Source organism: Dendronephthya gigantea, unplaced genomic scaffold (genome assembly GCF_004324835.1).
Source record: "Dendronephthya gigantea isolate DGI-Jeju-01 unplaced genomic scaffold, DenGig_1.0 000081F, whole genome shotgun sequence".
Taxonomy (NCBI): Eukaryota; Metazoa; Cnidaria; class Anthozoa; order Malacalcyonacea; family Nephtheidae; genus Dendronephthya; species Dendronephthya gigantea.
Genome location: NW_021163091.1, coordinates 962,613 through 978,579, shown reverse-complemented (window position 1 = coordinate 978,579; position 15,967 = coordinate 962,613). Strand labels below are relative to the sequence as shown.

Here is a 15,967-nt window from a genome sequence, read left to right as displayed (position 1 = left end):
AGGTCAATGCGGGTAGCCGGGTACCGCATACTACCCTATAATACTACCTTTTATGGTTTTGATACCTTCAATGAGCTTCCCAAAAAAAAATTTGTCAAGGGAAAATCGTTCTCATTCATAAACCTATGGTTAGGCAGAAAAGTTGCCTGCTCGAACAAAATTGGCAAATATTTTCTTATAATTTTCTTGTTGTTCAATTTCTAATTCATGGATAATACAATGCAGTTATTTATGGAAAAAATTGAATAATTTTTAAAAGTTTAGGCTTCGTATGTGGGAAGGCTTCAAACAATAGACGTCACATTTGATTAAAAAAATTATCAGAATTCCTTAATTGGCTATTTTAAAAAATTGTTGCAGAATAATTCTACATACTGTTAAACAATAATGCAATGAAATATTCCGATCTGCAGGTAGAACTATTGTCGCAAAAGGCAATATATACCACCTTGCGAGAAAAACACTTTGAAACACAACCATTGGCCAAAAGCCAAAGACCAAAGTCAAAAATTTTCGCAAGATCTTCATAGTTCAAACGTCGCCATTGCTTAAACAGAGTTGCCTTGACACATTTTCTGCAGTTTCCATGTTGATAGAACTTAAGGGTGTCTCTCCGGATCGTCCTGCCCCAAATAACATACATGGTTGCTTTCTAGGTTTCTGTAATTGGCATGGGGTGAAGGATTCGGTAACCGTGGGTGCGCTTGCTGACTGGGTAGAGGATTTTGGAGTAACCATTGGTAATACGCCTGTTGTGACACTTGTAGAGGAGCTAGCTACTTGTGAGTGTGGCACAACAAGTTCAGGGGTATAGGTTAGACTTGAGTCGACGGGGGTGGGGGAGGGATTGATGGAGGGTGGGCATGAATTGCTTTGGTGACTTGAAAGAGGTTGTGTCATGTTGGGCGGAGCTACCTGGGTTATGCCATACAGTAGGTTTCCTTTGGGAAATGCCATACCATTAGGGGACATTGGGAAAAAAAGCTTTGCGCCTGTGAAAGGTGCAACTGGTGATGGCCCACAGCTCTGGGAAACGGGATAAGGTGAGATACTTCTCATGAATATTTGATTACCTTGGCTTTGAAATGGACCCATGCCTGCTTTGTTTGGTAGCTCTGGAGTGGAAGGAGGAGCAGGAGGAGTGTTGCTTGGTGATAGTGCAGGTGGCTTCCATGGAGATGGAATACGATGGTGTAAAAAAACAAGAGGTTTAAGTGGGCTGATATCTTTTATAAGGCTGGCCTGAATAGCAATTGAGGACCGTGGATTTAGTTTGCTGGGAGGAATAGGAGATACAGCTTGGTCGACCAACTGCACCATTGGGCTAGTACGTCCATTGCCAGTTGTGAAGCGTCTCGCCATTTGTTGCCACTTGCAGCTGCTCCTATGTGGTTCTTTCATTTGTATCCCTTGCTGCAATTTTTCATCAATTATTGAACCCGCATTACCGGTCACTATAGCATTAGTATTCGCAGGTAGAGCATTTGAGGTTTGAGTTTCGGACTGGTTGTAGGCACACGAGGACATCACTTTGAATGGAGAGTCAGTAGAATGCATGAATTTGCTTTCGTTTCCAGCCTGATTTTTATTTTCTTCGTTTACTTCATCTGAAAAATCAACGATATTTACAATCACCGATTCGCAAGATGTGAGTAATAATATTTGGTTAAAATCACTAAAAGTGATTGTAACTTAACTGCCTCGAGAAGTAATTAGTCGGTTTTACTAGGCCTTTTAAATCAGTGGCCCGATTTATATGTACTATAAAGGACGAATGATCCGTCTTAAGGCTAGTTTCCCCTCAGGAAAATTCCCCTTTGGATCGCACAGGACAGAAAAGTTTCCTTTGTATAAACGCCGCCTGCATGAGAACTCACCGGCAAAGGAAATTTTCCTGTCCGTTCCGATCCAAAGGAGATTTTTCCTGAGAGGAAGCTAGCCTTTACAGATCATTTGTCTGATTATAAAGACACGACAACTATCTAGATAAACTATGTAGACGAATATGTCAGACTATGGTCAGACGAAACACAATCGCGAGTTAGAAACTGCACAGTTTTAGAGAGTAAGTTAGAAAGAGTCCTTTTTGATGACTTTTATGTCCCCACCCCGTATTTATATTTACAGACGGATGATGCGTCAAAACTAACTACCTATTCAAATTGCGGAGAAAATTTACAAATACACTTTACAAACACACATTTTCCAGCAGTACCAAGGCATAAATAATTGCATTATAAAGTGTTTTACCTTTTTCCGTATTGGCTTCCGAACAACTCGCACTATCCACATCCACTGTATGGCAATCTCCCTCAGAATTTGTACGCACTCGTTTTGCGTTTGTTTCAGAGCTGCTTGAGTTTAGTTTATTCTTAGTGAACAAATTTCTTCTGCTTGTCTTGTTCCCATTGCCTGGAAAAGACGAGGGCAGGTATGGCGGCAATATTGCCAACAGTTGAGACATACGTGGAAAGAGTTAAGAAATTTTCAACAACATGTATGTATATATATATATATATATATATATATATATATATATATATATATATATATATATATATATATGTAAAGCGCGGAGGTAAGTACTGCACTATTTAGTATAATGCAAAAATCTGACAGAAGTGTTACCTCAGGTATCTATATAATTATGGGGGGCTGTTGAAAATGCAATGTACCCTAATTAATGAATTATCTATCCTTACTCAATATGATAATACGCTTATTTTGCAGAGACAATTGACCACGTCTTGTTTCTTATACTGATATTAAGGCACCTTGGTAGTCCATCAAAATTTAACAAGAAGATTTTATTTTCTGTTACTGCATGCTGTTTGAGAAAGCAATCTGTAATATACTGGCATACAGTTTTAAAGGATATGATCTGGGAATTTCTCTCGTAGTTTTTGTATTTCTTCACGAAATGTAACTTCAGTTGGACTGTACAGACTCATATCCCGACCTATGAAAAAATTTAACCACATAACACAACAGGTACATTATTGTACTTAATCAAAACAAAGCTATAAAACTATCCAGCTACGAGTTATTTAAAATTTGCATATACGCAAACACGGCATTGATAAGGATTAACCATTAACTATGGATTAACCGTCTTTTGACTCTAGGACGTATGTTATATATAGGACTTCATGATAAAGTTATTCCATATATAGTAAGAAAATTTCACGATACCAAATAGATTCACAGGGGAGGATGCAAACTCATGAACGTGAAAGCCATCTTGTTTTCAGCGGTACTGCTATTTGACCTCTCTCTCTTAATTCCTCCACCATTTGAACTGGACCTTCTGACAAACGATGCGCTACAGGAGGCAGACTTTGTCCAACTTTTATTCGGGTTGGCGGTTGCGCTGTGGGACGAACTAGGTGCTGGTAGGATGTGCGGTTGTATTTTGTTTGTGGGGTTACTGGTTGGATCTGGTAGCAGCGAGTGCTTGGTCTTAAAGGTTACAACATTACCATCGGGCACTAGTAAAAATAATAAACAAAAGTGTACATGGTTGCTTGGAAAAACGCAATTTATTTCTTACGTCGAAGATATAATTCTTATCCGTCAGAAATATGCTTGAAATTCATTTCACATTTCCAGGCAATCATGTAATATTTTAACTTTTTTGGTTAGTTAACGATTTTGCCAAACTGAATAACAGTATTATAATATATATATTATAATTAAAACACATGTATTCTTATTCACCTGTAAGCTGATTTTGTGTCTTAAAATACCCAGCGATGTCACAAAAACGATCTATTACGATCTATATGTGTCCATGGAATTTACCCCTTTTCTATGTGGAATCGCAGGCTCATGTAAAAATGACATGAATTCTCAGCCTAGATATTAATTTCGAGTTCTATTCCCGTCATATGTTAATCCCGAAAAGTATTATAATAATTATATGGAATATAGTGCATGCTTTTATATGACCAAATTGACCGAGAAATTCTTATATTTTACATACTTGCATTATTAGGCAGACTTTCTATATCAACGCCAATCCATTTGAATCCAGGTTTTTTCCCAACTGCTCCTCGTATATGCACCTTCTCAATAAGCTCCAGACTTGATAATATGTTGGCGATATCATACAAGCGGCGAACTTTGGCTGATTGATATGGAAGTACAAATTACAACATGGTAGAACATGGTGGTATATATACCAATTTCTGTATCTCACTACACATCGCAATGACACCGCAGAAATTTGACTGTTTTAAGACCTTTCAACCCGAAAATCTAATCGCTGTATCGCTATCAAAGAGAAACCTTTTGAATATCTTAAAAAGTTCAATTTTTCTTCTGAATACGCATTCTGCAATCTTAACTTTGACAGGTCATGATACACATCTGATCGCTGCATGTGAAATGGCTATTTAGAGCCTTAAAATATACACAAGGTTATATTAATTCAGACGATTCGTTTTTACCGTGTACAAGCTTCAAATCTTTTGTGCAAGACATATTTTCTTGAATATATTTATAAATGTTTTTTCTCACCAAGTTTGAAGTCTAAGTATTAAGAATTGCGGCTAAGTCTATACCAATATCCGCGGCAATCGCAATGGCGTATGGCTCCAAATAAGGCCTCATTAGTATAGATGAGCTAATAGCTTTGCCCCGTTTTTCTTGTGATGTTCGCATGAGAAAGTTTGGACAAGCTTTTCTTGCAATGATGCTTTGAGCAAAAACAGGTCGCAAAACTCTTTCGAAAACGAAAAGTTTTCGAAAAAGAAATTTGTTCGCATGTGTACGGCCGTTTATAGGAAACGTTGGGAGAGATGGGGTAGACGACATTTTGTTTTGGCTGTTGCGTACACTCGTAAGGCCAATTTTAGTTTGGAAAAATATGTTGAAATCCACTGGCATGTTAAGAAAACCAAAACATTAGACTTGAATACTATAATCATACTGAAGAAATTATTGAAATCAGAATATATACAGAGGTTGCAGCGGGCACAACTCTCATATAGCTTTGGAGAACACCTAAGTTTCACTGGTTCACAATTGTGCAATTCGTTATCGCTATCGCTATCAAAGAGAAACCTATTGACTAACTTTAAAAAGGTAAAATTTCAAGTTCTGAAATTAATACGCATTCTGCAATCGTTTGCCGTCTGCAAGCTTCAAATCTTTTGCGCCAGACATAATTCTTTTCTCTTGCCATGTTTGAAGCTTATTGAGAATTTCGGCTATGGTCTTTTTCAACTTCTGCAGTATCGCTTTGAAGTGAACGAGCAATTAAGAAAGAATTAACCATGCAAATAACCATTCATCTTGCTTTATGTATAGTTTATGACATACACGCGCAGTTAATTCCCTCCCCTATCAATCTGAAAAAAGATCCCCCGCAAAAAAATTGTACCTACTTTTGTATTTAACATTTCGTTCGTCATGTTCTTCTAACAAAACAGTAGCAGCATCTTCAAGTGTGACAACGCCGCCCTGTAACAAAACAAAAGTCTTACATGCTCACCCTGTTCTATATATATATATATATATATATATATATATATATATATATATATATATATATATATATATATATATATATATATATATATACCGAGAGAGATATATTACTAGAATGGGAAAAAACTGGCATCTTACCTTAGAAAGTAAAAACATTAAAAGAAATTTCTGGCTTAAAACGCCCAATGATTTGTCCTTTCGACAACTGTCCGTTGAATCAATCGCAGCTGAAAAGAGAAAGATGCTTTTGAAAACGAGTTGGCAAATCTGGTATAGGAGGCTAAAAAGCCTGTTGCCAGACACGCAGTTCGAGGCAACTTAAGCAGGCGGTATTATTTTGGTGAATGCGAAACCAACTATGCAATTCTCAACGCAACACTATCGTATAAGCTTACTAAAAAATTGGCCTGAGCAAAACTACACCTTTTATCATAAATCGTTCTTCATCTTTTGTCAAAATTCTTTCTTTCGACTGTTTGTTGGGTTTAGGTAGATCACCGCAACTGAAATGTCTCTTCATCTATATTGGAATAATGAAATTATGGAACAAATTTCAATGATAGGTGCTCAGCGCACGAAACTGACGAAGTATAGCTACATGATGGTATAAATACCATAAGTATAGACCAATGCATGTGGGGGCCTATTTTTTTTTGCGCCGTGGATATATCGCATCGCACTTCATTGTATATAAGCCTATATGTTAATGTTTGAGTTGACTCCTGGGAACGCATGCATGTATAAGACTCCTTGCCCTTGGGCCGGTTGTTTAACAACCGGTTAACTCAAGGTCAGCGCTATAACCTTAAGCTTTGAACAATCGCCCCCTTATTATTAGCATAATAAAACCACTGGATGTTCCGCAAATCAACAGAAAATGTCAGCAAATGAATTCCTGGCTCATAAAATAGACCCTTTCGATAATAGCTACGTCACGACATTATCGTTTTAAAATTAGAAACACCTTAAATGAGATTCATTTCCGGCAAGTTTACTCTCACAAGCCACGTGCAAAGATGCAAAACACTCTTCTTCAACTCATGCATGAAAAAGAATATTCAACTTTGACCAATAAATGTGGAAATAAGCCGTAACACTAAAACGAGGCTACTAGGCCAAACCCGGGAGCCTCGCTCTCGAGTAATGGCCTATTTCCACATATATTTGTCAAAATGAAAAATTCTTTTTCATGCATGTGTTGAAGAAAGAAGGATGTTTTGCATTTTTGAGTAAAACTTGCCGGAAATTAATCTCATTTAAGGTGCATGTTTCTAGATTTAAAACGATAATGTTGTGACGTAATTATCGAATGAGTGTATTTAGACAAAAATGTAAACGTTAGCATGTTGTCACTGAATGTTATCATAAAAATGATTTATTTCCGTTTGGATCAGCTGGAAATATGAGGTATCATCTCTGCTACTGGTCTGGATGACTGGTCACAAGTTAGGCACCCACCTTTTGTTTACCAGAACTTGGGGTTTTTGGTAAATTTTCCTTTTCCAGTGTTTCATTTGTTTTAATTATACTGTTTCTTGAAAGAGCCTGAAAAAATTGTAATATTAAACATGGGGCAACTTGCGTTCCACAAGCTTAGCTTCAGGCTTAGCACGAAAGCCATATGAAACGATTTAGAAACTGTAAGTGTAAAAACTGCAATTAGATGAGAATACATGAAAGGTAAAAATTATTATCCAAATTTATTCAGCTTTTCAGTCTGTTGGCCTGAAAATAGTTGTGTCTTAATTTGTGGCACATTGGAAACATTTCTTATCATTTGCTCATTTGGTGGTGGCTGTGGAGGATAATTAGTATCTGCATTCTGTGCCCAACATTCAGGCCAAAATTAATAACGGTCAATTAAATCACTTATTAGTAAAACCCAGAGGCATGGTGACTTACTGACCTTCAGTTTTCCAAGTGTTTGTATAATCTTAGACTTGCCATGCCATAAATATCTATTCTTTGCCAAACGACTTAAAACTTCCACACTCTCAAGAACATTTACTATGTCATAAACTCTTCTTCTTTCCACTTCTAGCAAGCCACCACAAGAAAAAATAAAAATAAGTTTAAGAATGCTCGAAAACATACTTAACACTAATGCCAGCAATGGGAGTAATGAATAATTTGTGGTCATCTTAGAGAGTAGAATTTAGAGTAAAATACAGTGCAGCAATGACCAAAATTAAAAACATGTTAGTATATTTTCATTCAAAAAATATGTATTTTCATTTCATACACCTGGAAAACCCAAGTTGATTTCAACTTTTATAGTTTTGATTTCTTTTTTAGTTTGCATTCATTCCGAAGACCAATTAAGTCAAATGCGCAGCATATGTAGTGTGTTATTTTACGAGCATGTTCTTTGAAGTTTTGCATGGTGTTGTTAAATATTATTCAAAAGCTTATAAATAAATAAATTACATGGTGTATATCACAAACATTTTTGAATAATATTATTTTACGAGGTTCTGGAATGCAGCAAACCTCATAACTTGTAATTAAGCTCTGGATGTTTTCCTGGCTTATTTTGTTGCGGTTACACAATGAAACTTTTGGTAAGAATTTTAAAACAAATGCTGTTCGCTAAATTATATAATAAATCGAACACTGCTTTCACCGGCCCACACAAGAGAATTTCTAGTATTATACTTTACAATACATAATCATGCAGAGACATAGACATGTAACTAAGTACCTGTATAGGCTATACCATGCAATTCAAATAGACAAAAAATGCATTTGTCACAAAATCAGGTGAGACAGAGTTGAGGGGAGTTTTGTAGAAGAAATGTTAACAAATATATGAAGCCTACATGACTTACTTAGATCTTTAGAGACTTCATCCAAAGATATTTCAATTGCATTCCCATTGGTATTTTCTGGAAACATTGCTAAGAATCTATAAAGGTTTATATATATAGTCACAAATATAATACAAGTCACAAATATAATACAAGTCACAAATATAATACAAGTCACAATGTTGTTAGTAGTGCTTTTCATTATATATATATATATATATATATATATATATATATATATATATATATATATATACACATTGTCAACTGACATAATTTGAGTGGTCTATGCAGGGTCTACAGATTATCAGAGAATGGGAGAGCTAAGTTCTAAATAGAACCCCACAGTGACATTTTAATTTTCTATATTTATGTAACCCTTTAACGTAATTTCTATTTCAATAATTTTGGCAACCCCCCCCCCATCCATATTATATTATCCTTTTAAAGCTGGATATAAACATACTCATCTGTTAGTCAAAATAATTGCCTATTGAGAGCCGCAGTAAAGATTCTTTTTATTAATTGTACTCAGCTGGCTCCATTCTTACATTTTTATTGCTTTTCAAGCATAATTAAAATTTGAAAGCATCACTATTTGGGAGTGGTGGAATGAAAGATGGGTAGCACTATTCATTGGTTTTCACTCTAAAATTGCCTGTTGTTCTGTACATAGGCATAACTCTGATTAACCATTTGAAATTTTGAAATTGGGGATTCAATCTTTTAACAATTGTTAGCTCCTAAGCGGTAATTTTATTGCTTTTCCTGGATTTATAAAATTGCTGCAAACCCACAGTCCTGTGGATGGTGCTTTATGTTGACTTTGCACAGCCTGACCCTGGTCGACAGCATTATCCAGTCTTTGTATAACCAGCCTCTGCACGTTTGATGCACACATACATACCTCTGACACAAAAGGCCAAGTGACTTATCCTTCCTACTGTAGGCATTTGGTTTCTCTATGATAATCTCATTGGACACATTGTCATCATTGCCAACAAACAAATCTCGCTTTTTCTCATCTCTGTCACGAATTGCTGGACTAACAACACTCATTAACATCTTAAGATTTGCAGTAGGAGTCAAAGGGTTGTTACATGGTGTTGACTCAATTGAGGAAATTTTATTTGGGGTAGAGTGGACTTCTAGTTCTGCACCCACATTTTGATTCAAGCAACCATAGTCTTGTCCTTGGATTTTGTTTTCAATGTCAATTGCTGAACTACATGCTGAGGTACCACTACACTGGGAGCTTTCCTGTTTGTCTAAAGTTTCTTTTTCTGTTACAGCAATGGCAGAAAGCTCAATTAGTGATGAATGCTTTTGAAATATTCTTTTGGGCAAACAGGGAGGTTGTTCTTCTGTTGGACTCTCGTTTGCTTCAATCCATATTCCACTGTTTATTTGCCTTGGCACGAAATTAGTCGATGCTGTTGTATTCTCGTCGTCGTACATGCCTTAAATTAAAAAATACGATAATTCTTTAAACAATATTATTTATTTGATAATTATACATGTTGCAGGCAGCACACATGCGGCCAGAAATATTATAAATGATATCAATAGAAACATTACATTCACTGTTTCACAAATATACATCTGTAAATACCACCGTGTTCATGTAGACCGCCTAGTTAACTATAAATACAACAATTGTATTTGTAGACTTCATAATACATAAATGTATATTTTCAAAGAGCAACAACATAATAACGCCCATGGACTGTAATTTCCCCTAAGAACTGACTGGCATTCAATAATACACAAAATACACATCTCGAAAGATGGCGTCCCAAGGGTAAAATTTGCAAGGACAATAAAACAAATATAATGCATTTAAAAACCTTTAAAATTATAAATAAATACTCACTCATGTTATCTTTATTTTACGTAAAATTCCGTATGGTTATACGGGCGAAAAAATGATATAATATCCAAATTTAAAATGCATATTGAATCTACAAATTGCTTTAATAATTGTCTCATTCCTACAACAGTTGATTTTGGCGCGCTATTTCCGCGGCATTTTTCGGTTGGCGGCATTGGCGGTTTCCCAGTGAGATTGTCCAATTGAATGAGACAAAAGGAATTAACCAATCACATGCCAAGATTTCATAAAGCCAGCCAATTAAAACCCGGAATTTGCGACTCAGGAATTCAAAAATTCAGCCTAACACAAATTGAGCCTGCGAGCAACAAACTTGGATTAGCGAACCGGATTAGCCACTGAGCTATAATATAGCTCAGTGCGGATTAGCGTACTTGCGTGAGCACCTTGCTAATCTCGTGTTGGAATGTAAGCCAAGCACGTCGCCGTCACACTCGAAAACTGGTGATGATACTTTTTGTCACTGATCACTGATCCATAGAAAAAAAGAGTTCAGTGTTCCCGTTGAATATTACCATTTTTACCTAAAAAGTAAAAACATTACGCGCTGCACTATTATTTCTACAGTGAACATTGTTTAGGTCGGTAAACTATGAAAAGTAGTTTTATAATTTATTATTAGCACTAGGGAAATTTACAATAATCGTTCATGCATTACATATAAAACTAAGTTCTACAGACTAAGTTAATAGTTCTACATACTATTATTCAAACTAGTTTGATTAACTGCATTCTTATGATAGCAAGATAAGCAAGCTATCTGTCTAATTCAATGATTTCATAAAAATAAACCTTCTCCGCATACTGTGATACTGTTACCAAAACTTATAGCTTAGAAAACGTCTAAAAATGCCACTAAATGCTTCCAACATTTTAAATTTTTAACCTGAACTGAAGACTGATCATTAGTGGATCACTGAAGAAATGTGGCACTGAGCGTCTGACAGAAAAAATTTCAATGGCGAATTTTCCTAAAGTGGAAACAAAATCAGAGAAATTATAAATAATTTTTGCTTTCACATGGCGGGGAAAGAAGGTATATAATATATTGATTGTTTTTTCTTATTTTTTGTCTCTATTACTCCGAATTTATTTTCATCACGATTGACACCTTTCATGTTGTATATTTAGGGTCTTGGCGGTCGTATAAGCTGTTATTATCGGTGGTAGAATCTGCTATTTTGAAGAATAGACCTGAAGCATATTATGATCTTGATAGCATATTGAAAAGATTTAAGTCGGAGCTGCTATCACCCCTAAGAAATCCGGTAGGTTGTTTTAATTAAAGGATATAGTATAAAGTTTGATGCTATGGAGCCAACGAAAACGTTCGTCCAAATACTGGTTCAGTGCCACTGTTCAGAACACTAGAGTGACTAGACCAAAATATGCATTGCATACAAAGCAACAGCTTTAGGGGACCATGATAATTTTATCCAATAAACCTATTTAACACCATGAATTCTAAATGCTGTTTTGTCACATGCAAGTATTGGTCAGTTTTAATATTGTAATCTTCAGGTAACTTGTTGAAAGGGCCTGTTTACAAAATATGTGATCAATGTTCTTTTGACTATTTTTTGACACAAGCTCTCACCAAAATTTGTTTGCACTGTTTGTCCTAAGTTGTTGAAAGGTTCGGGACAACTGGTTAAAAAGTTTTAACCAAGTTGTTCAATCATCAGACTTGTTACAGGGTTGTCTCAACAACTGGTACAAACATCATCTAACATTGTTGCTACAATCTTGTGTTGCCAACTTGTAGCAACCTTGTTATAACACAGCTGCATCAGACTTGTCAAAACAATCTTGTAACAAGACGCCTGCTTAGGCATTCTCTTGGTCTACAGTTATCTTGTGGTAAAGTCGCATGTTCATGACACCCCTTTGAGAAACAATCCTAGGACAATTTCAATTTGTTCGAAGACTTCATGCTGCCCACATGTGATTTTCGTACACTTGTGATGCAAAAGTAAAAACCGAGCCTATGTTTCAACTTGTTCTACTTATGGTAGCCTGAGTAACAAGTCTAATAATACACTTAATAACTGGTTACAACAACATAGAGCATTGACATCTTGTGAAAAAATGTATAGACCACTAATATTATCAATGCAATAATACCAAATTAATAAATTGTCATGAAAACTCTGTATTGTAATGTTATTATTAAGTCATCACAAAACTCCGGGAAGTGATGTTTTAACATCATTAGTTATAGTTCATAAGTTACTGTATGATATGACAAGATTATAGTTCACAAGTTACCATATGATTGGTCATATTAAAAACATAGTAGCAAAGTTCTATGGTTATGGTTAAAGTCTAACAGCAATTAGTGATAAGACTGTTTATCAATTTCAGGCAAAAAATGCTGCGCATCGAGGCCAGGTTCAACAGTCAACAACAGTAGGAATTAGTGTTAGTGAACATGCTCAGAAGCAGAAGTTTCCTCCACAGTTTGTTGAGGAGGCGTTATTGCTCAGCGATATCTTGAACATGAATGAATTGGCTGCTGTTGAGCTGTTGTTGGTCAGTGAACAACAGAAAGCTAACTTTCCAGGGTATACAAGAGGTAGGTGGATTATAATAGTCTTTAACTTTTTTAAAATCTTAGGAAATGATCCGAAAAATTTATGTTGGCCTTATTTCGGTTATTCTTGCTAGGTCTAGTTGCTGTTATTTTATATCATGACGGTAGACGATGTTTGTTATCCGCGCTACGAACCCTATTGCAATCTCGTGATGGGTTAACCTGGACCTTGGAACTTGATGAAGAGATGTCTGAGCTTGTTATGCCATTCACTAAACAAATGATAGAAGAAGGTACCGTTATTAATTATGATTCGCAAAATGCAACTCACTGATGTGACTTTGGACTGCGTCCTTACTATTAAGCTACGGGGAACCAAGACGTACCTCCTTTTGATGAGTCACGTTTTTAACTATATAGCTACGCCTTTAAAAGGTATTTGTACTAGAAAACTTCACCTCATGTAGACAAAATTTTCTCAAAATTTCAATGCACACTAAATTGATGTGACAGAAAAAAAGGAATTTGCATGATAACTCGTGAACTCGGATACCTATCCGCCATATTTGTAGTAATTTCACAAGAAGTCGAAAATTCTAATAGTAATCATGTGAATTACTGTAATAATTAAGGTTGATTCATCTTCTTGTGAACTTTAGATAATTACGGTAGCATACCTGTATTTCTTCTATATTTTTGTAGGACTAGTTACAAAGCTGCTCAACTTACTCAAAGAACTCACTTTGCAAAACGAGTTGAAAAAACTACAAGACGGTCAGGCGATCGGGAACGAAAAACACCAAAGACAGCTAGTTAACCTTATAACTGAACAACGCTTGCTCTGGCCGAATCTTTGTTCTGTCTTGCTTGTCAAACGCCACTTTCGAAGGCTGAGACGTTGAAGGTTTTTTCCTATTTGAAAGGAGTTACTCCGAATGAAGAGACTGGAGATATTGATCAAGCTGATCTGTTTGTGTTTTTTGCTCTCTTGTATTCCCTGAATGTCAATAGCCTGGAAACACAGTCAGAATTACCAAACAACAATGGTAAGTCGTATTATCTTACTATTTATGGTATTAATAACCATAGTTTATTTCTATTTATTCATTCTACGTCTGTTGAATAACAACAATAAAACGTTGGTCGAATTTATCATGTAAAAAATTAATAAGGCAATACGTCTCAACATTTCACATTGTCAAGTTAAGGCACTTGACGCTGACTCGTCCACTTCTAACATAAGGCAATCCTTGTTCTCGTTGTTACTTTTGATCCGTTTAACTATTAATATTGTTTTCAAAAAGTAAAGTAAAAAGCAAATTCCGAAAAGACAGGACATCTTGAGAATCAATATTTCAATCAATCAAGACACAAGTTGAAACTGTAAATTTCGACTTTATTTCAAAGCCTTCTTCAGACAGAATCATTCTGCCAATGTTTGAATCAAACAAGACACATGTTGAAACTAGATAAAGCCATCTTCAAACCGAATCATCCACATCTCCAATAGTGTCAAATATCTTGGTTAGAAAAATATCGATAATGTAAACCAGGCTCATGGAGGACACTGATATATAATTTTATTTTCCTAGTGGAAAATACCCTTCCAATTTTGAAAGATCCAGAGTTCATCCCACATTTTCATCAAGACGCCTCACAACCTGAAGGATGGGCGTGGCCTCAGCTTGGTGCCGCAGTCCAGTTTGTTTGGGGCCTCACTTTACGAATGTGCAGTCAGTATGCTGCTGATCTTGTGGCTGAAGTTGAACTCCTTGTAGAAGACGACGCTATTGTTACCATGGCAATATTGAATGACGTGTTTGAATTTCTTAGGAAAACAGTGGTCGGTTCTCGCAACTTTTATGAGGAGGTTTGTTTGGCTGTTTTATTTGTGTATTTTTCTGTCTCTGTGTTCACTACTGTGCCTTTAAATTAAAATCAAAGAATTAAATTAAGAATTCAAATTGTGTGAATAAAAATGATCACAAATGTGGAATGTCATGTATAAATAATTCAAAGAAACAAGGTTTTGGAGGTCTACAAACGTATACTGTAAAAATATATATTCACTTTCATGCATGGCAAATCAACGTATTTTTCGCCAACCTCACGCAATACTCATAGTCAACTGTCAATTGTTAAGCTTACCAGACGTTTTATAGTTATTTTCTGTTGGGAATGCATATATAAATCTAATTAGAATATATTTTACTACGGAATTTGATTCGCTGAGCTACCCACTGTATAGTATATCAGCTCGTATACGGTGAGTTGTGAAAACGGCCAATGAGACGAGAATTTAGTAAAAGTTCACACATTTTTATTCAGACTGTATTATTCTGGCTATATTATAAATTATGGTATAATTGTTAATAACTATACATTCATACAACTTCGCATCAAGTGTGGTATAACAGCTGCCTAAAATAGACAAAAATACTTCTCGACGTTTCGACCAATGGACCTTCGTCAAGAGAGTTAGTGTGTTGGTATGATACAAACTCTCCTGACAAAGTCCCTAAGGTATAAAATTGGAGAATTTCTGGAATTGGAATAATCTGAGCGTGGGAGAATGACATCAATGCAATTGTTTATCACGATGTAATCATAATATATTCCTATATTATTTTTATATTATTTACCAGGAGTACTTTGTTCGTCGTCTTCATCTGTTGATAACAAACTTTATTGTCAACATGCCGTTGAAGGTAAGTTTGTCTCCGTGTGTTGCACCACGTCAGACGTGCGTTATTCAAACCGTACAGTTTTACATAACCTGAACTTAGTTGCCGCCATGCAGTATTTAAGATATAGTTTGCCCGGGGTGCTTGTATGTACAGGAGCTACTGTGCGTATATAAAAAGGCGACAGCTTGCAGTAGTATTCTTGAAACCAGAAAGTTTTTATATATATTATAAAGCGCCCTGCTTGACACCATTTATTCTTTAGCTTACATACAGCCACTTAGGTAGCATCCTCGCTCCAAGGAAATGGGGACCACGAGAATGAAGAACTTAAACTGAGCCCCGTGGATTAAGCATGCAACAAGATTCACTCGTTAAACATTGTTTGCCCAGATGGTCATATTTTTGGAAAATGTAATTTTCAGGTGAAAGAATTGCGCACACTGGGTGATGAGGCTGCTCGGATTTTACAGGCGTGTGCCCAAGAGGGTCTAGCACCTCCAGTCGATCAGCGTCATGATTTGAACCTTCATTAGATGGTAAGTGCTTGAAACTTGCCGCT

At 36.0% G+C, this 15,967-nt stretch overlaps 2 protein-coding genes across 2 annotated transcripts; one reads left to right on the top strand and one right to left on the bottom strand.

Annotated features, from left to right (window-relative positions):
• Positions 1 to 254: 254 nt before the first annotated feature.
• LOC114532875 (transcription factor E2F8-like) lies at positions 255 to 10,381 on the bottom strand. The gene is given in 14 exon segments (XM_028554470.1): positions 255 to 1,607; positions 2,251 to 2,466; positions 2,879 to 2,959; positions 3,193 to 3,250; positions 3,253 to 3,488; positions 3,983 to 4,126; positions 5,388 to 5,463; positions 5,629 to 5,717; positions 5,914 to 6,010; positions 6,949 to 7,035; positions 7,397 to 7,527; positions 8,319 to 8,395; positions 9,205 to 9,757; positions 10,171 to 10,381. Coding segments are annotated over 14 exon segments (2,925 nt in total). The 5' UTR covers positions 10,175 to 10,381; the 3' UTR covers positions 255 to 531.
• Positions 10,382 to 10,982: 601 nt separating this feature from the next.
• LOC114532835 (nuclear pore complex protein Nup205-like) lies at positions 10,983 to 15,941 on the top strand. Its single transcript, XM_028554429.1, has 9 exons — positions 10,983 to 11,224; positions 11,320 to 11,456; positions 12,553 to 12,763; positions 12,856 to 13,014; positions 13,424 to 13,555; positions 13,645 to 13,767; positions 14,341 to 14,591; positions 15,367 to 15,429; positions 15,831 to 15,941. The coding sequence occupies exons 1-9, from the start codon at positions 11,209 to 11,211 to the stop codon at positions 15,939 to 15,941; spliced, it is 1,203 nt and encodes a 400-aa protein (XP_028410230.1). The 5' UTR covers positions 10,983 to 11,208.
• Positions 15,942 to 15,967: the final 26 nt, after the last annotated feature.

Coding starts and splice junctions, on each gene's coding strand:
- LOC114532835 (XM_028554429.1), top strand. Junction 13,015..13,423: donor TAAACAAATGATAGAAGAAG/GTACCGTTATTA, acceptor ATATTTTTGTAG/GACTAGTTACAAAGCTGCTC. Junction 13,768..14,340: donor AGAATTACCAAACAACAATG/GTAAGTCGTATT, acceptor CAATTTTGAAAG/ATCCAGAGTTCATCCCACAT.